At 51.3% G+C, this 23,950-nt stretch overlaps 2 protein-coding genes across 2 annotated transcripts; one reads left to right on the top strand and one right to left on the bottom strand.

Annotated features, from left to right (window-relative positions):
• Window positions 1-8,595: 8,595 nt before the first annotated feature.
• EPOR (erythropoietin receptor) lies at window positions 8,596-15,831 on the top strand. The gene is made up of 8 exons (XM_032169738.2): window positions 8,596-8,822; window positions 9,682-9,817; window positions 10,906-11,081; window positions 11,163-11,320; window positions 11,801-11,954; window positions 12,039-12,126; window positions 14,211-14,298; window positions 14,394-15,831. The coding sequence occupies exons 1-8, from the start codon at window positions 8,708-8,710 to the stop codon at window positions 15,006-15,008; spliced, it is 1,530 nt and encodes a 509-aa protein (XP_032025629.1). The 5' UTR covers window positions 8,596-8,707; the 3' UTR covers window positions 15,009-15,831.
• Window positions 15,832-16,548: 717 nt separating this feature from the next.
• On the bottom strand, window positions 16,549-18,356 carry SWSAP1 (SWIM-type zinc finger 7 associated protein 1). The gene is made up of 2 exons (XM_032171534.2): window positions 18,093-18,356; window positions 16,549-17,512 (listed from the first exon to the last, which is right to left on the bottom strand). Exons 1-2 carry the CDS (start codon window positions 18,339-18,341, stop codon window positions 17,009-17,011), a joined length of 753 nt encoding a protein of 250 aa, XP_032027425.1. The 5' UTR covers window positions 18,342-18,356; the 3' UTR covers window positions 16,549-17,008.
• Between the last annotated feature and the right edge of the window lie 5,594 nt (window positions 18,357-23,950).

Genomic DNA, 23,950 nt, shown 5'->3' with positions numbered 1-23,950 from the left:
GGCAGGAAAATGGCGTGAACCCGGGAGGCGGAGCTTGCAGTGAGCCGAGATCACACCACTGCACTGCAGTCTGGACAACAGAGCAAGACTCCATCTCAAAAAAAAAAAAAAAAAAATTTAGCCAGGTTTGGTGTCCTGCACCTGTTGTCTCAGCTACTCTGGAGGCTGAAGCATGAGGATCACTTGAGCCCAAGAAGTGGAGGTTGCAGTGAGTCTAGATTACTGCACTCCAGCCTGGGTCACAGAGCGAGATCCTGTTTCAAAAAGCAAAAAAAGGGCCAGGCGAGGTGGCTCATACCTGTAATCCCATCATTTTGGGAGGCTGAGGTGGGTGGATCACTTGAGGTCAGGAGTTCAAGGTCAGCCTGGCCAACATGGTAAAACCCTGTCCCTACTAAAAAATATAAAACTTAGCTGGGCATGGTGGTGGGTGCCTGTAATCCCAACTACTCAGGAGGCTGAGGCAGGAGAATTGCTTGAATCCAGAAGGTGGAGGTTGCAGAAAACTGAGATCATGCCATTGCACTCCAGCCTGGGTGACACAGTGAGACTCCATCTCAAAAAAAAAAAAAAAATCTGGGCGCAGTGGCTCTAACACTTTGCGAGGGCAAGACAGGTGGATTGCTTGAAGCCAGGATTCCAAAACCAGCCTGGCCAACATGGTGAAACCCCATCTCTACTAAATATACAAAAAATTAGCCGGGCATAGTGGCAGGCTCTTGTAATCCCAGCTACTCGGTAGGCTGAGGCAGGATAATCACCTGAACCAGGCAGGTGGAGGTTGCAGTGAGTCGAGATCCCTCCACTGCACTCCAGACTGGGCAACAAGAGCAAAATTCCGTCTGGAAAAAAAAAAAAAGAAAGAAAAGAAAAGAAAAAGAAAAAGATCGTGAGGATGAAAAGAGAGGAGTGATCTCTGTCAGGGTTGGAGTACAATAGAGAGGATGAAATGAGCTGTAGGGCGAACTGCAACATAGTCACAGCAACAATAATATGCCCACTTATGAGCTCCTACTCAGCAGAGAACATCAGCTATGGTCTTTACATCTCATTGCACTAATCAGAGTTCTTTCTGTTGCAAGCAACCAAAAATCCAATTCAAACAGGCTTGTGCAAAAAAGGAAATTTGTGGCTCATGCAATTGAAATGTCCAATGAGTAGGGCTTCAGGCACAGTTGTATCCAGGCACTCAAAAGATGTCATCAGGGTTTTCTTTCTGTCTCTTTGCTCTGATTTGCTCTGAGAATGAGATAGTCCATTGTCCCCCAAATTTAATCACCTTCTTCTACGGTAATGGAACCACTGATTTTTAGCTGGCCTCCCAAAGTAAAAGCCATATTTCCCACCTCCTCTGCAGCAAGGTGTGGTCATATCTGGCCATTGGCTAAGTCTTGGCCAATAAGATACAAAGGGAAAGGATGTGAACAAATTTCAGCGCCTGCCCTTAAAGGGAAGCAGTGTGTCCTTCTTTTCCCCCTTTCCTCCCTCCTGCTGGTCGGAATGAAGATGTAGAGTGGATCATTCTGGATTAGGTGGTTCACACCCTCTGAACAGTTGAGCAACAAGCTAAAAGGAGCCTGGGCCTATGAGACCAGGGAGCTGCCATATTGGACTGTTGATACTTGGAGTGTTACATAACAGAGAAATAAATGTTTATCTTACTTAAGCCACTATTATTTGAGTTGCTGTTACAGTAGCCCAAAGAATATTTTATTTAATATAGCTCTACTCATAGCTGGGTGTGGTGGCACACACCTGTAATCCCAGCTACTTGGGAGGCTGAGGCAAGAGAATTGCTTGAACCCAGAAGGCGGAGGTTGCAGTGAGCCGAGATCACGCCACTGCACTCCAGCCTGGGAGACAGAGCAAGACTCCGTCTCTACAAAAAAAAAATATATATATATATATATATATATATACAGCTCTACTCCAAGGCAGGTTCATACCTTGTGGAGGCATAGGCTTATATCCCAACAGCTCCCCCATCCCATGCAAGCAGAGCCCCTCCTTCCCATCAGCTCCAGCAAAAAGTCCCAGAGCAGGCGCCCATTGGGCCAATTTGTGTCATGTGTCCACCCCTAAACCAATCACTGTGTTCAGGGGAATGAGATGTGCTGATTAGCCAGGCCTGGGTCCTGCGTCCACCCTTTGAGCTGGCACAGAAGCTTTGAATCACAGGGGTGGAGCCTGCGAGAGTCCATAAGTGGACATTAAATGTGGGGGCTGTTATGAGGAGAAGGGGCAGTTCTGGTGAATGGGCAAAAAATAATCACTAGGTTTTCAAACATTATCCCTGGAGCAACAGTGAGGAATGCCCAGGAATTATGTGGGTTGGGAGAAGAGATAGAGAAATTTAAGTATCATATAAGTTCTGATGAAAGACCAATTACTAGCAGACACATGCTTTTTTTTTTTTTTTTTTTTTTTTTTTTTACAGAGTCTCGCTTTGTTGCGCAGGCTGGAGTGCAATGGGCAGATCTTGGCTTACTGCAACCTCCGCCTCCCGGGTTCAAGCGATTGTCCTGTGTCAGCCTATTGAGTAGGTAGGATAACAGGCGCGTGCCACCACGCCTGGCTAATTTTTGCATTTTTAGTAGAGACAGGGTTTCACCATTTTGATCAGACTGGTCTCAAACTCCTAGCCTCATGATCCACCTGCCTTGGCCTCCCAAAATGCTGGGATTACAGGCGTGAGCCATACCGTGTCTGGCTGCTCCTTTACAGGCTTTTTTTTTAAATTTTGGTCTTCTGTGAGTATTAAGACCTTAAGACTGGCCAGGCACAGTGGCTTATGCCTGTAATCCCAGCACTTTGTGAGGCCGAGTCAGGTGGATCACGAGGTCAGGAGTTCGAGACCAGCCTGACCAACATGGTGAAACCCCATCTCTACTAAAAATACAAAAATTGGGCCGGGCACGGTGGCTCACGCCTGTAATCCCAGCACTTTGGGAGGCCAAGGCGGGCAGATCACGAGGTCAGGAGATCGAGACCATCCGGGCTAACACAGTGAAACCCCGTCTCTACTAAAAATACAAAAAATTAGCCTGCCGTGGTGGCAGACGCCTGTAGTCCCAGCTGCTAGAGAGGCTGAGGCAGGAGAATGGCATGGACCCGGGAGGCGGAGCTTGCAGTGAGCTGAGATCACGCCACTGCACTCCAGCCTGGGCGACAGCGAGACTCTGTCTCAAAAAAAAATAAATAAATAAATAAAAAATAAAAATAAAAATACAAAAATTATCCGGGCGTGATGGTGCACGCCTGTAATCCCAGCTACTCAGGAGAGTGAGGCAGGAGAGAATCGCTTAAACCCGGGAGTCAGAGGTTGCAGTGAGCCAAGATTGCACCACTGTACTCCAGCCTGGGTGACAAAGAGAGACTTTGTCTCAAAAAAAAAAAAAGAAAAGAAAAGAAAAGAAAAAGAAAAAGAAAAGAAATGAAAGACCTTAAGACAATTTGGATATTTTTTGCCCAAATGGGTATTTTTTTCCTCTGTCTCCCAAAGTGTTGGGATTACAGGCATGAGCCACCACACCCGGCCTCTTAAGATCATTTAGTTATTAGTTCAACATCCTTCTTGAACTAGTTTAAGCAAATTGCTATACTTACTGAATGCTTATTGTATATCAAGAATTGTTTTAAGAACTTGACACAGGGGCCGGGTGCGGTGGCTCACGCCTGCAATCCCAACACTTTGGGAGGCCGAGGCGGGCGGATCACCTGAGGTCAGGAGTTCGAGACCAGCCTCAACATGGAGAAACCCCGTCTCTACTAAAAATGCAAAATTAGCCGAGCGTGGTGGTACATGCCTGTAATCCCAGCTACTCGGGAGGCTGAGGCAGGAGAATCACTTGAACCTGGGAGGCGGAGGTTGCAGTGAGCCGAGATTGTGCCATTGCACTCTAGCCTGGGCAACAAGAGCGAAATTCCATCTCAAAAAAAGAAAAAAAAAAAATTTGACACAATCTAATTTAATCCTTACCGTAGCCCTATGGAGTAGACACTATTTTCACTTTATACGTTTTATTTATTTATTTATTCACTTATTTATTTATTTATTTATTTATTTATTTTTAGAGACAGTGTCTTGCTCTGTAACCAGGCTGGAGCGCAGTGGTGCGATCATAGCTCACGGCAGCCTCGAACTCCTGGACTCAGGTGATCCTACTCAACCTCCTGAGTAGCTGGGACTACAGGCACATACCACCACACCAGGCTAATGTTTCTTCTTTTTTGTAGAGTCAGGGTCTTGCTATGTTGCCCAGGCTGGTCTCAAACTACTATCTTCAATTGATTCTTCTGCCTCGGCCTTCCAAAGTGCTGGAATTAGAGGCATGAGCCACCATGTCTGGGCCGGAAGAGACACTTACCGTCCACTATTTTTTTTTTTTTTTTTTTTTTGAGATGGGGTCTCACTCTGTCACCCAGGCTGGAGTGCCATGGTGTGAACATGGTTCACTGTAGCCTCCACCTCCTAGGCTCAATTAATCATCCCACTTCAGCCCCTGAGTAGCTCAGACCACAGACGCATGCCACCTCGCCTGGCTAACTTAAAAACAAAGTTGGCCGGGTGAGATGGCTCACGCCTGTAATCCTAGCACTTTGGGAGGCTGAGGTGGGTGGATCACCTGAGGTCAGAAGTTCAAGACCAGCCTGGCCAACATGGTGAAACTCTGTCTCTACTAAAATACAAAAATTAGCGATGGTGGGTGCCTATAATCCCAGCTACTCAGGATGCTGAGATGGGAGAATCACTTGAACCCAGGAGACGGTGGTTCCAGTGAGCTGAGGTCGCACCACTGCACTCCAGCCTGGGCAGCTGAGTGAGACTCTGTCTCAAAAAAAAAAAAAAAAAAAAAATTGGCTGGGCATGGTGGCTCACACCTGTAATTCCAACACTCCAACACTTTGGGAGGCCAAGGCAGGCGCATCACCTGAGGTCAGGAGTTCGAGACCAGCCTGGCCAACACATAGCAAAACCCCACCTCTACTAAAAAAAATAAAAAAATTAGCTGGGCATGGTGGCACACATCTGTAGTCCCAGCTACTCGGGAAGCTGAGGCAGGAGAATAGCTTGAACCCGGGAAACAGAGGTTGCAGTGAGCCGAGATGGCGCCATTGCACTCCAGCTTGGGTGACAGAGAAAGACTCCGTCTCTCAAACAAACAAACAAACAAAAAATGTTTTGTAGAGACGGGATCTCACTCTGTCACCCAGGCTGGATTGCAGCAGCATGAACATGGTTCACTGCAGCCTACACCTTCTGGGCTCAAGTGATCCTCCCACCTCAGCCTCCCGAGTAGCTAGGACCACAGACGTGTGCCACCTCATCTGGCTTACTTAAAAAAACAAAAAACAAACAAACAAACAGAAAAACGTGTTTTATAGAGACGAGGTCTCACCATGTCAGCCAGGCTTCAGGCAAGGGAGGGTTAAGTAACTTACTCAAGGTCCCATGGTAAGCGGGTGCTGTTCAAATATTGATCCAACTCCAGAAAACATGCATTTAACTCTGGGGCCGGTTTGCCATTCATAACAATTTATTGTGACCAAAGTTATGAAACAGGTGTCCGTCTCGTTTGTTCTGCCTCCCTCTCACATACATGCACCGTCTAAATATCAATTTCCTGAGGAAGAGATTTGCGTTGACTTCCGTTTTTAAAAGCGCAGGGTTACGCAGGCACAGTTGTACCCAGTGGCTAACACGAGATCAGCTGTTTCTCTACCTCTCTCAGCTTGATTTTCTCTACATCTCTAATCTTTTACTCCACAAAATATTTCTTGAGCTTCTACTGTGTGCCAGGCCCTGTTCTATATGCTAGGGATACAGCAAAGAACAAAAGGGTAAAAATAAATCCCTGCCTGAGGCTGGGTGAGATGGCTCATGCCTGTAATCCCAGCACTTTGGGAGGCCAAGGCGGGCAGATCACAAAGCCAGGAGTTCGAGACCAGCCTGGCCAACATGGTGAAACCCCGTCTCTACTAAAAATACAAAAAAATAGCCGGGCGTGGTGGCGGGTGCCTGTAATCCCAGCTACTCTGGAGGCAGAGGCAGGAGAATCACTTGAACCCAGGAGGCGGAGGTTGCAGTGAACCAAGATCATGCCATTGTACTGCAGCCTGGGCAACAAGAGCGAGACTCCACAAAAAAAAAAAAAAAAATCCCTGGCCGGGCTCAGTGACTCACGCCAGTAATCCCAGCACTTTGGGAGGCTGAGGCGGGGGAATCACTTGAGGTCAGGAGCTCAAGACAAGCCTGGCCAACACAGCAAAACCCCGTTTCAACTAAAACTACAAAAATTAGCTGGGTGTGGTGGCACACACCTGTAGTCCCAACTACTCTGGAGGATGAGGAAGAAGAATTGCTTGAATCCAGGAGGCGAAGGCTGCAGTGAGCCAAGATTGTGCCATTGCACTCCAACCTGGGTGACAGAGCGAGACACCATCTAAAAAAAAAAAAAATCCCTGTTTTCATGGAGTAGTAAAGGCAGCGAATCAATAACAAAACATCAAATACATGTCAGGTGACAATCAGCACATTGGCTGCAAACAAAAACAAAAAACCCACCTGCTTAATAGCAACAGGGTTGGAGTATTGCTATTTTATTTTATTTTTATTTATTTACTTTTATTTTTATTTATTTATTTATTTATTTATTTTATTTATTTTTTTGAGACAGAGTCTTGCAATCTTGGCTCACTGCAAGCTCCACCCCCCGGGTTCACGCCATTCTCCTGCCTCAGTTTCCCGAGTAGCTGGTACTACTGGCGCGTGCCACCACGCCTGGCTAATTTTTTCTATTTTTAGTAGAGACAGTGTTTCACCGTGTTAGCCAGGATGGTCTCGATCTCCTGATCTTGTGATCCACCCGCCTCAGCCTCCCAAAGTGCTGGGATTACAGGCGTGAGCCACTGTGCCTGGCCTATTTTTTTGAGACAGAGTTTCATTCTTGTTGCCCGGCCTGGAGTGCAATGGTGTGATCTCAGCTCACTGCAACCTCTGCCTTCCGGTTTCAAGCAATTCTCCTGCCTCAGCCTCCTGAGTAGCTGGGATTACAGGCACCCACCACCACGCTGGACTTTTCTTTTTTTTTTTTTTTTTTGAGAGGGAGTCCCACTCTGTCACCAGGCTGGAGTGCAGTGGCACAATCTTGGCTCACTGAAACCTCTGGCTCCTGGGTTCAAGCGATTCTCCTGCAGCCTCCCAAGTAGCTGGGATTACAGGCATGCAGCACCACGCCCAGCTAATTTTTGTATTTTTGGTAGAGACAGGGTTTTACCATGTTGGCCAGGATGGTCTTGATCTCTTGACCTCGTGATCTGCCCACCTCGGCCTCCCAAAGTGCTGGGATTACAGGCGTGAGCCACTGCGCCCGGCCTACGCCTGGCTAATTTTTGTATTTTTAGTAGAGATGTGGTTTCGCCATGTTGGCCAGGCTGGTCTCGAACTCCTGACCTCATGATCCACCTGTCTCGGCCTCCCAAAGTGTTGGGATTACAGGTATGAGCCACTGCGCCCAGCCAATTATTATTATTTTTTGAGATGGAGTCTCACTCTGTTGCCCAGGCTGGAGTGCAGTGGCATGATCTTGGCTCACTGCAATCTTCATCTCCCAGATTGAAGCAGTTCTCATGCCTCAGCCTCCTGAGTAGCTGGGATTACAGGCACACGCCACCACACCTGGCTAATTTTTGTAATTTTAGTAGAGATGGGATTTCACCATGTTGGCAAGGCTGGTCTCGAACTCCTGACCTCAAGTGATTTGCTTGCATCGGCTTCCCAAAGTGCTGGGATTATAGGCGTGAGCCACTGGGCCCAGCCCAAGAGAATAAAAATGTGGGTGGTAAAAATTTTTTTCCCAAAAATTCATAAATGAAAATCTCACATATTATGCATACTGTCCAGAAGCATGGCCTAGCACTGTGCAAACACTCAACTGCTCTTCGTTGTAAGCATTATTATTGGCTGGCTTCAGTGGCTCATGCTGGTATTCCCAGCACATTGGGAGATGGAGGCTGGAAGATTGCTTAAGTCCAGGATTTCAAGACCAGCCTGGACAACATAGTGGGATCCCATCCCTACAAAGAATTTTAAAAATTAGCCAGGTGCGGTGGGCAGATTGCTTCAGTCCAGGGGCTGCAGTGAGCTATGATTGTGCCACTGCACTCCAGCCTGGGTGACAGAGCAACACCCTGACTGAGACAGAGAGAGAGAGGGAAGGAAGGAAGGAGAGAGAGAGAGAGAGAGAGAAAATAATTTTTATTTATTTCCAGGCTGGGAAGAGATGCTGATTTCTGCAATAAAATCAGTAGATACATTTTTTGGAATGTTTGCTATGTGCCAGGCTAGATTTTACAGATGAGAAGTCTGAAGCTCAGGTAAGGTAAGTCACCTGTCCAGGGCCACATAGGAAAAAAAAAAGTGTGTCTGAAGCCAGAACGGGAACTGTTGCAGCCCAACCCCTTCCCCTGCCCCCAAGCGGCCCCTGGCTCGGGAAGGGCCCCTGCCTCCTCCCGCCAGGCACTTATCTCTACCCAGGCTGAGTGCTGGCCCCGCCCCCTCGGGGATCTGCCACTTAGAGGCGCCTGGTCGGGAAGGGCCTGGTCAGCTGCGTCCGGCGGAGGCAGCTGCTGACCCAGCTGTGGACTGTGCCAGGGGTGGGGGACGGAGGGGCAGGAGCCCTGGGCTTCCCGTGGCGGGGGCTGTATCATGGACCACCTCGGGGCGTCCCTCTGGCCCCAGGTCGGCTCCCTTTGTCTCCTGCTCGCTGGGGCCGCTTGGGCGCCCCCGCCCAACCTCCCGGACCCCAAGTTCGAGAGCAAAGGTAAGGATGAGCTGCGTGTGGACCCCTACACTGGAGCCTGCAGGACCATACTGGGGCCTGAACTCCCAGCCTAGGTCCTGGGGGTCATGCCTGTTTCTGGACTTCCTGATCGGGTCCTGGGGGCCAAGCTGGCATCTGAACCCTTAGACTGGGTCCTGGATGGGTGGGGGGCGGGGTGGGGTATGTTAGGATCCAAGACTACTGATCGCGTCCCGGGGAAGAGCTAGAGTGGGCTTAAGGTTCCCGTTTTACCTTTTCAGGGAGTCTGGGACATGCTAAATCCTAAGGGGGCAGACTTGGTGCTAAGGTCCCTGGGGGGTGGGGACCAAGCCGACCCTCCGTAGGGGAGGGAGGATAAAGCCCGGGTCCGAGTTAGAGGGGCCAAGCCACAGGCTACTGTAAACACGGTTTGTGTGAGGGCGCCAGATCACTTGCCCGGCCCGGTGGAGGGAGGGAGGCGGGGGGCACGGTTGGCGCTATCGGTTGGCGGGGAGCCTGCCGGGGCCGATAGGGGGCCCGCCTCTCCGCACACACCCCCAGCTGCGCGCGTGTCCTAGGCTGGGGCGGGGCTGGCAGTCCCGAGCTCGAGGTCTTGAACGCCGCGCCCAGCTCAGTGGCCGCAGCGTGGGCAGGTGTGCGCGAGTGGTGACGGCGGGGGACAGTAAGGCGAGCAATTTGCCCCTGGGAATTAGGGGGGCACCACCTCTGCGGACCCCTCCAAGGGCCCCGCTTGGAGAGATGGCAGGGCGGGGCTTTTTTCTTATCGGGTCCGCCCAGGCTGCGGGAGGGAAGAGGAGGGGGCTGTCTCCCGAGGATAGAGTTCAGACCCCCATGCCCTTCCTTTGTCGCCCCTCCCCAGCGGCCTTGCTGGCTGCCCGCGGGCCCGAAGAGCTTCTGTGCTTCACCGAGCGGTTGGAGGACTTGGTGTGTTTCTGGGAGGAAGCGGCGAGCGCTGGGGTGGGCCCGGGAAACTACAGCTTCTCCTACCAGCTCGAGTGAGTCCGATCCGGCGGGCGCCTCCATGGGCTGAGGGAGGGGGTGGGGCAGAGCTCCCTGGAGGTCGTAGCCTCGTATGTCCCCTGCTGTTTGAGGCCCGACGGCGCCTCCAGTCGTGGTCACTGGAGGGAAACCTGAGGGTCCAGGGCTGGCACGCCCCCTATGGGCCGGGGCGCGAACACTCCCGCGATCACCGCTGGAACGCGACCCCAAACATCAGTCTGGGAATACAACGCCTCCAAATAGAGGGTAAGGCGTTACTACGTCGGGGCTGGGAAGCCTTCTCGAGGTAGTATCCAAAAGGAGGCCAGCAGTGGCTCATGCCTGTAATCCCAACTCTTTGGAAGGTCGAGGCGGAAGAACTGCTTGAGCCCAGGAGTTCAAGACCAGCCTGGGCAACACAGCGAGATCTCCGTCTCTTAAAAAATTTGACTGGGCGCAGTGGCTCACCCCTGTAATCTCAGCACTTTGGGAGGCTGAGGCGGGCGGATCACCTGAGGTCGGGAGTTTCAGACCAGCCTGGCCAACATGGAGAAACTCTATCTCTACTAAAAGTACAAAATTATTGGGAGGCCGAGGCGGGCGGATCACGAGGTCAGGAGATCGAGACCATCCTGGCTAACATGGTGAAACCCCGTCTCTACTAAAAATACAAAAAATTAGCCGGGCGTGGTGGCGGGCGCCTGTAGTCCCAGCTACTCGGGAGGCTGAGGCAGGAGAATCACTTGAACCCGGGAGGCGGAGGTTGCGGTGAGCCGAGGTAGCGCCATTGCATTCCAGCCTGGGCAACAAGAGCGAAACTCCGTCTCAAAAAAAAAAAAGCCAGGCGTGGCGCGTGCCTGTGGTCTCAACTACTTGGGAAGCTGGGGTAGGAGGATCCCTTAAGCCCCAGAATTTGAGGCTGCAAGTGAGCCATGATCGTGCCACTGCACTCCAGCCTGGGCGACGAAGGAAGACCTTGTCACACACACACAAGGCTAGACCTTGTGTCACACATACACACAGCCCCCCACAGGCCGGGCAATGCCAACTCCCCGGTCCCCCCTCCCAACCTGCTCCCTTCCCTCCCGGGTCCCTGGGCGCATAGGGATGAGCCATGGAAGCTGTGTCGCCTGCACCAGGCTCCCACGGCTCGTGGTGCGGTGCGCTTCTGGTGTTCGCTGCCTACAGCCGACACGTCGAGCTTCGTGCCCCTAGAGTTACGCGTCACAGCAGCCTCCGGCGCTCCGCGATATCACCGTGTCATCCACATCAATGAAGTAGGTAAGTGCCCTGGGAATGGAGGAGTGGTCGGAGGAGAGGGGTCTCAGTCCTCGCCCACCTGACCAACTCCCATGCCTGCAGTGCTCCTGGACGCCCCCGTGGGGCTGGTGGCGCGGTTGGCTGACGAGAGCGGCCACGTAGTGTTGCGCTGGCTCCCGCCGCCTGAGACACCCATGACGTCCCACATCCGCTACGAGGTGGACGTCTCTGCCGGCAACGGCGCAGGGAGCATGCAGAGGGTGAGGCCAGCCCCTACGGCCCAGCCCCCAAAGCTCTACTGACTGCGGCCCAGCCACGCCTCTCGAGGTCGCGCCCGGTGCCGCCTTCAGGGCCGGTCCGTGACATCCCACATCCCATTACCCTGGTGCTGAAGACCGTTCCACGCCCACAGACACTCCCCCTTTCCTAATGTCCTCGCAAGCCTGCTGAACCCCAACTTCTTCTCCCTCCAGCCCGTAACCCTAGACCCCTTTAGCGCCCGGCTCCCTCTACGCATGCTAGCCCAGTTATTAAATTGTCCGGGTCCCGCCCCTTGGTACCAGAGACTCTCTCTGATTGGCCCTGAGCTTCCTTGGGCTCCTCCCCCTACTCTTATTGGTCCCATTGCAATTCTAGGGCACCGTTTTCCTTTCTCCTGATTGGCTCAGTTCCACCAGGGCCCGCCCCCACGTGATCTATTTTTGTCTGCCACGCCTCCCTTGCCCTGGTTCCGCCCCCAGGTGGAGATCCTGGAGGGTCGCACCGAGTGTGTGCTGAGCAACCTGCGGGGCCGGACGCGCTACACCTTCGCCGTCCGCGCGCGTATGGCTGAGCCGAGCTTCGGCGGCTTCTGGAGCGCCTGGTCGGAGCCTGTGTCGCTGCTGACGCCTAGTGGTGAGGCCCCAGGCCGGGGTGTAGGAAGAGCCGGGGCGAATCACGGGGCAAGCCCACCGCCCTGACCTCCTCCCCGCCTCTTAGACCTGGACCGCCTTATCCTGACGCTCTCCCTCATTCTCGTGCTCATCCTGGTGCTGCTGACCGTGCTCGCGCTGCTCTCCCACCGCCGGTGAGCTCCCCATTTGGGCGCTGGGCCCAGACTCCTCCCCGCCAACGGTCCTCTTTCACTATGGAAACCTAGGCTCACAGAGAGACACGCACTTGCCCAAGGTCACGCAGTAAGGATTCACGTCAGTGGCAGGGCTGGGATGCATGCCAGACTAGATCCAGACTCTCCGTTAACATTTTCTGCTCTTAGGGACTTTCACCTGATTTTCCTTCTACATCAGGGGCTGCCATTTCTTGGGTCCCTTTGTTAGCTCCTTTCCCCAGTGTCATCACCTTTGTAAAATCAACTAGATGGATTTAGTGAAAGAATTTAAGCCCCTGAATGCCTCCCCACCCCTGCGGTCAAGCTCCTCACACACTATGATCAGACCAGCCATTCTGAGGTACTTGTAATTCCAAGCACACACTAGGTGATTTCACACCCCCAAGCTTTTGCCCATGCTGTTCCCTCTGCCTGGAATGCCCTTCCTGCCTTGTCTGCTAAGCAATCTTCTAGTCGTCTTTCATGGCCCTGTTCATTTACTTGGTTGGAAAATACATACAGAGTGCCAAACATGTGCCAGGCACTGGAGAAAGAATGGAGAACAAGCTAGACCCTGACCACAAGTCCCTGACCTTGTAGATCTCAAGTCAACAAACAAGGGACCCAAGAAATATTTGATGATAAATTGTAATGAGTGATATCACAGAAACAAACAGGATGTGGTGACATGACAGGATGGTCAGGGAAGGCCTCCAGGAGGAGGTGACATCAGAGCGGAAACCTGAAGATTGGAAGGAAGCAGCCGCTTGAAAAGTGGGGAGAAGAAACAGCAAGTGCAAAGGCCCTGAGGTGGGAATGAGATTGGAACATTCAGCCAGCTTCAAGAATTGCCACATGGCATGGCCGGGCACGGTGCTGTAATCCCAGCACTTTGGGATGCCGAGGCAGGCAGATCACCTGAGGTTGGGAGTTCACGACCAGCCTGACCAACATGGAGAAACCCCATCTCTACTAAAAATACAAAATTAGCCAAGCGTGGTGGCACATGCCTGTAATCCCAGCTACTTGGGAGGCTGAGGCAGGAGAATTGCTTGAACCCGGGAGGTGGAGGTTGCAGGTGAACCGAGATTGTGCCGTCACACTCCAGCCTGGGCAACAAGAGTGAAACTCCGTCTCAAAAAAAAAAAAATAATTGCCACATGGATAGAGTAGTATGTAAGGGGGTGTGGCAGATATTGAGATGAGGGAGGTGACGGGGGTCATATAATGCAGGGCCTTCTGCAGGGTGGTGGGGAGGAGTTTGGATTTTATTTTTTTGAGACAGAGTCACTCTTGTCACCCAAGCTGGAGTGCAGGGCAGCAGTCTTGGCTCACTGCAATCTCTGCCTCCCAGGTTCAAGTGATTCTCCTGCCTCAACTGCCTGAGTAGCTGAGATTACAGGCGTGCATGCCTGGCTAATTTTGTAGTTTTAGTAGAGAGGGGGGTTCCACCATGTTGGCCAGGCTGGTCTTGAACTCCTGACCTCAGGTGATCTGCTCACATCAGCCTCTCAAAGTGCTGGGATTATAGGTGTGAGCCACTGTGCCCAGCTTGGATTTTATCCTGAATGCCTTCTCTCATTACCCCAGAAGGTAACATAATATTTATCTATGAAGTGACATCATGGACCTCCTGGAAAAATCTGGGCCGGGGTTTTGGGTTTATTTATTTATTTTTTTTTAGAGATGGGGTCTCACTATGTTTCCCAGGCTGATCTTGAACTCCTGGGTTCAAGTGATCCTCCCACCTCAGCCTCCCAAAGTACTGGGATTATAGTGCTGGTGTAAACCACTGCACCTGGCCATGGCCAGGATTAAAGGGAGAATGACTAATGTATATTGAACTCCTATGTACCCTTCAATACCCTGTTCCATTTACCCTTTTGTAGGGCCTTGCTAATGCTTCAGCCAAAACCCCTGTCCCCCAGCCCTGATGTACTCCTCTGCCTCCATTGTGATCACAGGGACCAAGAGTATCTGTGCCCCTATGACTGGGAGTGGAGGGGTATTGGTGAGTATTCAATGAGTCATATCTATGTAACTATTTCTATTGGCTTCAACAGGGCTCTGAAGCAGAAGATCTGGCCTGGCATCCCGAGCCCAGAGAGCGAGTTTGAAGGCCTCTTCACCACCCACAAGGGTAACTTCCAGGTAGGTGGCCTGGTTGTCCCCTCAGTGCCTGGGCTTCCCTGCTTCTTGCAGCCAAACTGCAGGCCTCTCTGAGCAGGTTGGTGCTATTTCTTCAGCTGTGGCTGTACCAGAATGATGGCTGCCTGTGGTGGAGCCCCTGCACCCCCTTCACAGAGGACCCACCTGCTTCCCTGGAAGTCCTCTCAGAGCGCTGCTGGGGGACAACGATGCAGGCAGTGGAGCCGGGGACAGATGATGAGGGCCCCCTGCTGGAGCCGGTGGGCAGTGAGCATGCCCAGGATACCTATCTGGTGCTGGACAAATGGTTGCTGCCCCAGAACCCGCCCAGTGAGGACCTCCCAGGGCCTGGTGGCAGTGTGGACTTAGTGGCCATGGATGAAGGCTCAGAAGCATCCTCCTGCTCATCTGCTTTGGCCTCGAAGCCCAGCCCAGAGGGAGCCTCTGCTGCCAGCTTTGAGTACACTATCCTGGACCCCAGCTCCCAGCTCTTGCGTCCATGGACACTGTGCCCTGAGCTGCCCCCTACCCCACCCCACCTAAAGTACCTGTACCTTGTGGTATCTGACTCTGGCATCTCAACTGACTACAGCTCAGGGGACTCCCAGGGAGCCCAAGGGGGCTTATCCGATGGCCCCTACCCCAACCCTTATGAGAACAGCCTTATTCCAGCCGCTGAGCCTCTGCCCCCCAGCTATATGGCTTGCTCTTAGGACACCAGGCTGCAGATGATCAGGGATCCAATATGACTCAGAGAACCAGTGCAGACTCAAGACTTACTGAACAGGGATGGCGAGGCCTCTCTCAGGAGCAGGGGCATTGCTGATTTTGTCTGCCCAATCCATCCTGCTCAGGAAATCACAACCTTGCAGTATTTTTAAATATGTATAGTTTTTTTTTGTATCTATATATATATATATACACATATGTATGTAAGTTTTTCTACCATGATTTCTACAAACACCCTGTAAGTCCCATCTTCCCCTGGGCATAGGCCTTAGGGGTAGAAGTTAAAATTCTTGAGCTTATTCAGAAGCTGGATCTGCAATCTGAATGCTATTCATAACATAACAAAATAGTATGTTAAACAGCTCTTAAATCTTAGTGGCTTACCACATTAAATGATTTCTCTCTCCTAACTCAGCTCAAATGGGCAGCCATCCATGGGATGAGTCAGAGGTTCAGACTCTTCCAGTCTGTAGCTCTACCTTCTCTTAGGTACTTAGATGGATCCCCTATTCTACAAACTGCCAGTCAGCAAGGGAAGAAAAAGGGCAGCAATGACCCTCAATGGGCCATTTGAGGGATCTGGCCTGGAAATGGGCTTCCTCTCTTCTTCTCACACCTCATTGGCTGGAAACAGTCACATGACCCCAGTCACATGAAAGGCCGGTGTTTAGCTGTACACCCAGGAAGAACAAAGCTGTTTAAGGGCCTCTAGCTGGTCTCTGCCACTAATAATAATAACAACAATAATTCTGAATCAGGCCATGTTCTAAGAAAGGACTCTGATGACACTTGGTGTCAACAAGTAACTCAATAGGAGTTTTGCTTTAACTACTTTTTTTTTTTTTCTGAGACAGGGTCTCACTCTGTTGCATAGGCTGGAGCCCAGTAGCTCAAACATGGTTCGCTGCAGCCTCGACCTCCTGGGCTCAGGCGATCCTCCTGCCTCAGCTTTTTGAGTAGCTGGGACTACTGGCGTGCACCACCAAGCCTGGCTGATTTTTTTTTTTTTTTTTTTTTTTTTTGAGAGGGAGTCTCGTCTCCATCACCCAGGCTGGAGTGCAGTGGCTCCATCTCAGCTCACTGCAACGTCTGCCTCCCGGGTTCAAGCAATTCTTCTGTCTCAGCCTCCCAAGTAGCTGGGATTACAGGTACATGCCACCATGCCTGGCTAAATTTTGTATTTTTAGTAGAGACGGGGTTTCACCATGTTGGCCGGGCTGACCTCGAACTCCTGACCTCAGGTGATCCACCTGTCTCGGCCCCTAAAAACACACACACGTACCAGGGCATGTGTGCAGGAATGTTTACAGCAGTAAATAAGGCAATGATGAAGAAATCAGGGTATAGTCACCCATGGAATTATATGCAATATGGAAAAAGGAATGAAATAAAAAAATGTAGATGAATCTTAGTAACAACGTTGAGTGCAAAAAGAAGGAAGTCTCAGAAGATTATGTTTATCATGAAACTTTTTTTTTTTTTTTTTTTTTTTTTTTTTGAGATGGAGTCTCTCGCTTTGTCGCCCAGGCTGGAGTGTAGTGGCACAATCTCGGCTCACTGCAACCTCCGCCTCCCGGGTTCAACCGATTCTCTTGCCTCAGCCTCCCGAGTAGCTGGGACTACAGGCACCTGCCACCACACCCAGCTAATTTTTTTTGTACTTTTAGTTGGTACAGGGTTTCATCATGTTGGGCAGGCTGGTCTCCAACTCCTGACCTCTGGTGATCTGACCGCCTCAGCCTCCCAAAGTGCTGGGAATACAGGCGTGAGCCACCACGCCTGGCCTGAAGCTCTTTTTATAAAGTTTAAAGCAACAAAACTAAACAACATATTGATTGGGTACAATATATACAAGATAATGCTATACTTTTAAAAGAGAAAAAGCACTTTACATTGTTTAGGTCTTTGGATCTGCATATGTCCCTGAGGTAAGTATTCCAGCCATGGGAAACTGAAGCACAGAGAGGTGGTCACCCACCAAAGCTCAGGGCTGGCCTCCAGAGCTTGAACCCTTGCCTGAGCTGGGGTCACCAGCCTGGGTGGGCCACGGAGCGATCATCATTTCTCCATCTGATCGGAAAGTCACCCACCACTCTGTTCTGGGGCCCAGCCCGCCTGGCTCCAGGCAGGCTCGGAGGCCGTGCTCTCCTGGACCTGGTGCATCTGGCTGCAGCCAGCACTGGGCAGGAAAATACCGCTGGAGCAGTGCCAGGTGCAGGACGTCCCCACTATCTGCCTCCTCCTGGGTCTGGAGGGCCACCATGAGCCCACAGTCCCGGCCAGGCCCAAGCTGGTGGCTGAAGTGGGCAGCTGTGTCTAGAAGTAAGGCAATGAGGTAGGCGGCTTCCTGGGGCTCTGGGTCTTCCGCTAGGTACTCTTCTAGGCCGTCGAGCAGCAGAAGGGAGGGGGCTGGCCCTGGGGCCTCATGGGCAGAGCACAGGAGCCGAAAAAGCTCTCGGGTTGAGGGTGGGTACTGGAAGCGGATCTTCTAGAAGGAGAAACAGAAGGAAAGGGCCGGATTCAGCATAGGAAGCCAGACTCCGCAAAAGTAACCCTGCCTCCTTGCATACTTTCCTTGGTTCCAGGATGAACCAGCTCAGAGCTGTTAAATATTCTTGTATTCGCCCCTTTTTCCAGCACTCATCACTACCGAGTATTAGTTGAGGGCAAGCCATTTTTGCTTGTTTGTTTTTGGCCAAATCTCTAGCGCAATTTTTCCACGGAAAACCCTTCCCCAGCATTCTCGGTCTGACCCCATCCTTCACACTAACAGGAACCAGCTCAGGTCCAGAATGGACCCAAGCTTAGCCCCGCCCCTTGATGGGCCTGACTTCACCCTCTGGGCACCGCCTATTTCTAACACCGCCCATCCTTGGATGGGCTCTCACTTCAATCTTAACTAAGCTCCGCGTGGTGCCACTCCTCACTCCGCCTGCCTGACTCCGACCCGTCGTGGCTGCCCTGGCTCGCCCTTCCACTGTCCTCTCCATTGGCTTGTCTACCTGTCACTCAATATCCCGGATCTACTCCACCATTGGCTAGAACGCCTCTGCTCCCACCCCGGTTACCTGGAGTCTCATTGGGTCTAGAGTCGTTCCGGTCCCGCGGGGCAGGCTTTGAAGAGGCCTTCGTGTCAGGAAGAGTACTGGGCCTTGGCCCTCCCCCGCCGCCTCTAGGGCCGCAGCAAATAGCAGCGCTGTTTTTCCAGATCCTGGTGTACCGAGCAGCAGCAAAGGCGGTCCAGCGGCAGGCGTGTTCTCCTCCCCGGACCAGACCGCACAGCCCCTGGTTAGCACCCGCCTCAGCGTCTCCGCCATTCGCCGCGTAGCTCTGACCAATCGGTGGCTCGTTCCCAGCCTTAGTCCCGTCCAAGCCGTGGCCGCATTGGTACAGTTCACTTAGTTTCACTATTGGTGTAGGAATCTGTCCATCAAAACTCGATTCCTCTGGTGAATGGGCAAATGGTTAGAACCTATGCGGAGGAATGGGGTGCATTCGAGGGAAATAGGGAAATAAGACCCTTCCCTGAGGGAGGCTTCTGGGGGAACCAGCACGAATACTATTATTGTCAGCTAATCAGATAAATATAAGGATTGAGAGTTGGAGGAGTAGACCAGAATGAGTGACATATTATTTAAAGTCTCCTAGCCTCAGTTTGCCCTGCTGTAAAATGGTTCTTATGATATCTCAGAGGAGTATTGTGATCGGCATGTATTTGTGTGTGGTTTTGCTGATGTCATCCAATGGCAACTGAGAGTTGGAGAGGGGGATGAGCTGTGTGCTTGTCTTTCTGTGCACCTGAGTATGGGCAGGAGTGTGCGTCTGGGGACACAGGCTCATGGACACTCGTGTGCAAAACATCAACAGCCATCCCCGAAAGTCTGTGAGATGAAGGCTCTCAACTTACTTCCTCACTGGCTAAGGGGTTCTGTGGGGCCGCCTTTGTGGTACGGGGGGAAGGCAGGACCGCAGGACAAAGAAGGGAGCAGGAGAGATAAAGAGACAGGAGCTGGAAGACTGAAGGAGAGATACAGCAGGGACATTGTTTGTCTTTGTTCACTTCTGTTCTCCAGTACCCAGAATAGCACCTAGCACATTTGTAGGTTCTCAAATACATGCTCGTTAAGACAATGAAGGAAGGGAGGTGGGATTGATGAGAAACAGGGAGAAAGGGAGGAACAAAGTGAATGATCGTGATCCCTGGCTGGATCTTCTCACCCAGACTTCGCCCCAGAGCTGCCACTCACGCCCGTGTTGCCCTGGCAACCATGTCTCCTGGTAACTCCAAAGTGGTGCCGTTGCCTGGAGACCCAGGGGCAGGAAGAAAGTGAGATTTCCTGGGCTTTTTCTCTCCCTCTGGGACCAGAAAACAGCTCCACGACATCCCCCAACACACCCACTCACACAGCTGGGCACCCTCACACCCCTCTACACACACACACACACACACACACACACACCATGGCATCTCTGAATATATTCTACTTTCAGAATCCCCATCATCCACATGCTCCAACCTTGCCCTATCCTGACACAAAGCATCCCATACAAACTCTGTCCCACATTCATCCCCCACACCCTTTCTCTTGCAAAACACGCAACTATGAAATTGCCACTATACACACAGACACACAGTGAAGCACACCGATACACTGCGCTGTCAAACACACCACCTCAGCCCCCATCCCCCAGCAGATATACAACCCATGATTCACCTCACATTTCAACACTCCAAATGCACAAACAGGCCGGGTGTGGTGGCTCATGTCTGTAGTCCCAGTGCTTTGGGAGGCCAAGGCAGGAGGATTGCCTGAGGCCAAGAGTTAAAGACCAGCCTGGGCAATGTAGGGAGACCCCTATCTCTACAAAATACTTCAAAATTAGCCAGGTGTTGCCCAGGCGCGGTGGCTCACGCCTGTAATCCCAGCACTTTGGGAGGCCGAGGCGGGCAGATCACGAGGTCAGGAGATCAAGACCATCCTGGCTAACATGGTGAAACCCAGCCTCTACTAAAAATAGAAAAAAAAATTGGCCGGGCATGGTGGCAGGTGCCTGTAGTCTCAGCTACTTGGGAGGCTGAGGCAGAAAAATGGCGTGAACCTGGGAGGCGGAGCTTGCAGTGAGCTGAGATCGCGCCACTGCACTCCAGCCCGGGTGACAGAGCGAGACTCTGTCTCAAAAAAAAAAAAAAAAAAAAAAAATTTAGCCAGGTGCGGTGGCGTGCACCTTGTAGTCCCAGCTACTTGGGAGTCTGAGGCAGGAGGATTGCTTTAGCCCAAGGAAGTCAAAGCTGCAGTGAGCAGTGATTGTGCCACTGCACTCCAGCCTGGGCAACAGAGCAAGACCCTATCTCAACAAAAACAAACAAAAATGCACAAATACTCAGTAGTGACACCCACATCACAGAGTCCAGCACAGTTACATACATGGGAGCATGCTGAATACAGTCTCACCACAAGTCCTTTGCGCTTGATGTTCTTGTGTGTGTAGCAGTCAGCTTCCAGATATCCTTCTGGCATTTTTTTTTTTTTTTTTTTTGAGACGGAGTTTTGCTCTTGTTGCCCAGGCTGGAGTGCAATGGTGCAATCTTGGCTCGTCGCAACCTCTGTCTCCCAGGTTCAAGTGATTTTCCTGCCTCAGCCTCCCAAGTAGCTGGGATTACAGACATGTACCACCACACCCGGCTGATTTTGTATTTTTGGTACAGACAGGGTTTCTCCATGTTGGTCAGGCTGATCTCGAACTTCTGACCTCAGGTTATCTGCCCGCCTTGGCCTCCCAAAGTGCTGGGATTACAGGTGTGAGCCACCGTGCCCAGCCAACCTTTTTCTCCCTCCCCTCTTTTTAGGTCTTTGGTCAAAATATCATCTACTCAGAGAGGCTTCCCCTGACTGCCTGCCCAAAATTGCACACATTTCACTCTTTAACTGATTATCTGTTTTTGTTGTTATTGTTGTCGTGTTGTTTTGTTTTTTCGAGACGGAGTCTTGCTCTGTCACCCAGGTTGGAGTGCAGTGGCGCGATCTCAGCTCACTGCAATCTCCACCTCCCGGGTTCAAGCAATTGTCCTGCCTCAGCTTCCTGAGTAGCTGGGATTACAAGTGTGCACCACCACGCCCGGTTAATTTTTGAATTTTTAGTATAGACGGGGTTTCACTGTGTTGGCCAGGCTGGTCTCGAACTCCTGACCTCGTGATCCACCTGCCTCGGCCTCCCAAAGTGCTGGAAGTACGGGCGTGAGCCACTGCGCCCGGCCAGCTGTCTTTATTTCTCTCTAAATAACGTTCACTTCTAACGTTATCCGTTTATCTGATGGCATCTCTCCCCACTAGCTCCACGAGGATAAGGTCTTTGTTTTTGGTCACTGCTAGTTCCTCAGTTTCTAGTATGGCACCTGGTACACAATAGGTGCTCATGAATGTCGGCTGAGTTAAGAATATTCAGCAGTGATGCAGACATTTGGCAAATCTCTCATGCACGCAGTCATTCTTTCACTTATCAGAATTTTGTCTTCATATCTTTTTTTTTTTTTAGACGGAGTGTCGCTCTGTCACACAGTCTGGAGTGCAGTGGTGCGGTCTCGGCTCACTGCAGCCTCTACCTCCCGGGTTCCAGCAATTCTCCTGCCTCAGCCTTCCGGGTAGCTTGGATTACAGGTACACACCACTACGCCCAGGTTATTTTTTTTTTTCTTTTGTATTTCTTTCAGTAGAGACGGGGTTTGACCATGTTGGCCAGGCTGGTCTCAAACTCCTGACCTCAGGTGATCCGCCTGTCTTTGCCTCCCAGAGTGCTAGGATTATAGGCATGAGCCACTGTGTCTGGCCTGTCTTCACATCTTGACAGAAGAAGATTTACCATAGAGGAGAATCATGGAGGAATGTACCTGCCTGCAGGTAGGGTTGGACCTGGGGCTACAGGGTAGGAACTAGGTGGCTTGGGGTCACTCCGTACCTATCCTTCGTTTACTGGCATCCTCAAGCAATAAGTTTATTCATTTAACAAACATTTATTGAGCATCTACTATGTATCAGGGCCTATTCTAGTAAACATAGACCCCACAGTGAACAGACAACAGACCAAATCTCTGTCCTGGTGGAGCGACATCCGAGTGAGAGAGACCTATAAAGACCCACTGAGCATCATGAGGAATTTAAACACTGTGTGAGCACATGACAAGCATAGGCAAAAAGACATTTGCACAAGGGGCCGGGCACAGTGACCCACCCCTGTAATCCCAGCACTTTGGGAGGCTGAGGCGGGCGGATCACCTGATCTCGGGAGTTTGAGGCCAGCCTGGACCAACGTGGTGAAACCCCATCTCTAGTAAAAATACAAAAATTAGCTGGGCGGGGTGGGGTGCCTGTAATCACAGCTACTCAAGAGGCTGAGGTAGGAGAATCGCGTGAACCCGGGAGGTGGAGGTTGCAGTGAGCTGAGATCGTGCCATTTCATTCCAGCCTGGGTGACAGAGCAAGACTCCATCTCAAAAGAAAAAAAAAATAAAAGAAATTTGCACAAGGAAGGGAAGTTAGAAGGAAGGGCCAGTTGTTTTTTTTTCAATTTTGAATAAGGTGGTTGGGTCAGGCTGGGAAGGCGACATTTGAGAAAAGGCCTGAGAGAGGTCAGGGAGTGAATTGTGCAAATATGCAGGGGAAGAACATTCTAGGTGGGGAAAGTGCTAGGGCCCTGAGGCATTGGGAGAAAGTGGGCTTTTACTCGAGTCATGAGGAGACAGGAGAGAGCTCTGTGCCTGGGATAGCTGTGTTGTGACATTCTATATCAGAGCTCTGTTTTAGTCAACTTGAGATTGAGATACTGTGAGACCCACAGGGGCATGTTGAGAAGGCTTTTGATTTTTGTTGTTGTTGTTGTCATTTTTTTATTTTTTGAGACTGAGTCTCGCTCTGTCACCCAGGCTGGAGTGCAATGGTGCGATCTGGACTCACTGCAACCTCCGCCTCCCGGGTTCAAGTGATTTTCCTGCCTCAGCCTCCTGAGTAGCTGGGATTACAGGCGCACGCTGCCACTCCTGGCTAATTTTTGTAATTTTAGTAGGGATGGGGTTTCACTATGTTGGCCAATCTGGTCTTGAACTCCTGACCTCAGGTGATCTGCCACCTCAGCCTCCCTAAGTGCTGGGATTACAGGCGTGAGCCACTGCTCCAGGCCTAAATACTTTATTTTTTAGAGAGCGGGGTCTTGCTACATTGCCTAGGCTGATCTCAAACTCCTGGGTTCAAGCAATCCTCCTACCTAGACCTCCCATAGTGTTGGGATTACAGGAGTGAGCCACTGTGCCCAGCTGAGAAGGATTTCTTTTTTTCTTTTCTTTTTTTTTTTTTTTTGAGCTGTAGTTTTGCTTTTGTTGCCCAAGCTGGAGCCCAATGGCATGATCTCAGCTCACTGCAACCTCTGCCTCCTGGGTTCAAGCGATTCTCCTGCCTCAGCCTCCTGAGTAGCTGGGGTTACAGGCACATACCACCACGCTCAGCTAATTTTTTGTATTTTTAGTAGTAATGGTGTTTCACCATGTTAGCCAGGCTGGTCTCAAACCCCTGACCTCAAGTGATCTGCCTGGCTCGGCCTCCCAAAGTGCTGGGATTATAGGCGTGAGCCACCACGCCCAGCCAATCCCAAATAGGTACAAGCCAGCCTGTGTTCTCTTAAGATAATCTATCCCAGTATGGGAGTTGGTGCAAGGCCAGGGCTGCTGTCACCACCCTCCTGAATGGGCCCTGATTCTTCCCCCACTTTTCCCATTGTTGGCCAGCGCTCTGCGTCAGCATCACAGACAGGGCCTGCTGGTTTGGGTGGTGTCGCTGTCCGTTGTGCTGAAGCTTTGCTTTCTTCCTGGCCCCAGTGGAGACAGCTGTGTGTCAGGAGAGACCACGGGTCTCAGGTGTATAAGCTCTGGAAACAGGAG

Source organism: Hylobates moloch, unplaced genomic scaffold (genome assembly GCF_009828535.3).
Source record: "Hylobates moloch isolate HMO894 unplaced genomic scaffold, HMol_V3 SCAFFOLD_12, whole genome shotgun sequence".
In the NCBI taxonomy this organism is placed as follows: Eukaryota; Metazoa; Chordata; class Mammalia; order Primates; family Hylobatidae; genus Hylobates; species Hylobates moloch.
The sequence above is the reverse complement of the archived record's forward strand: the minus strand, read 5'-3'. Positions and strand labels throughout refer to the sequence as shown.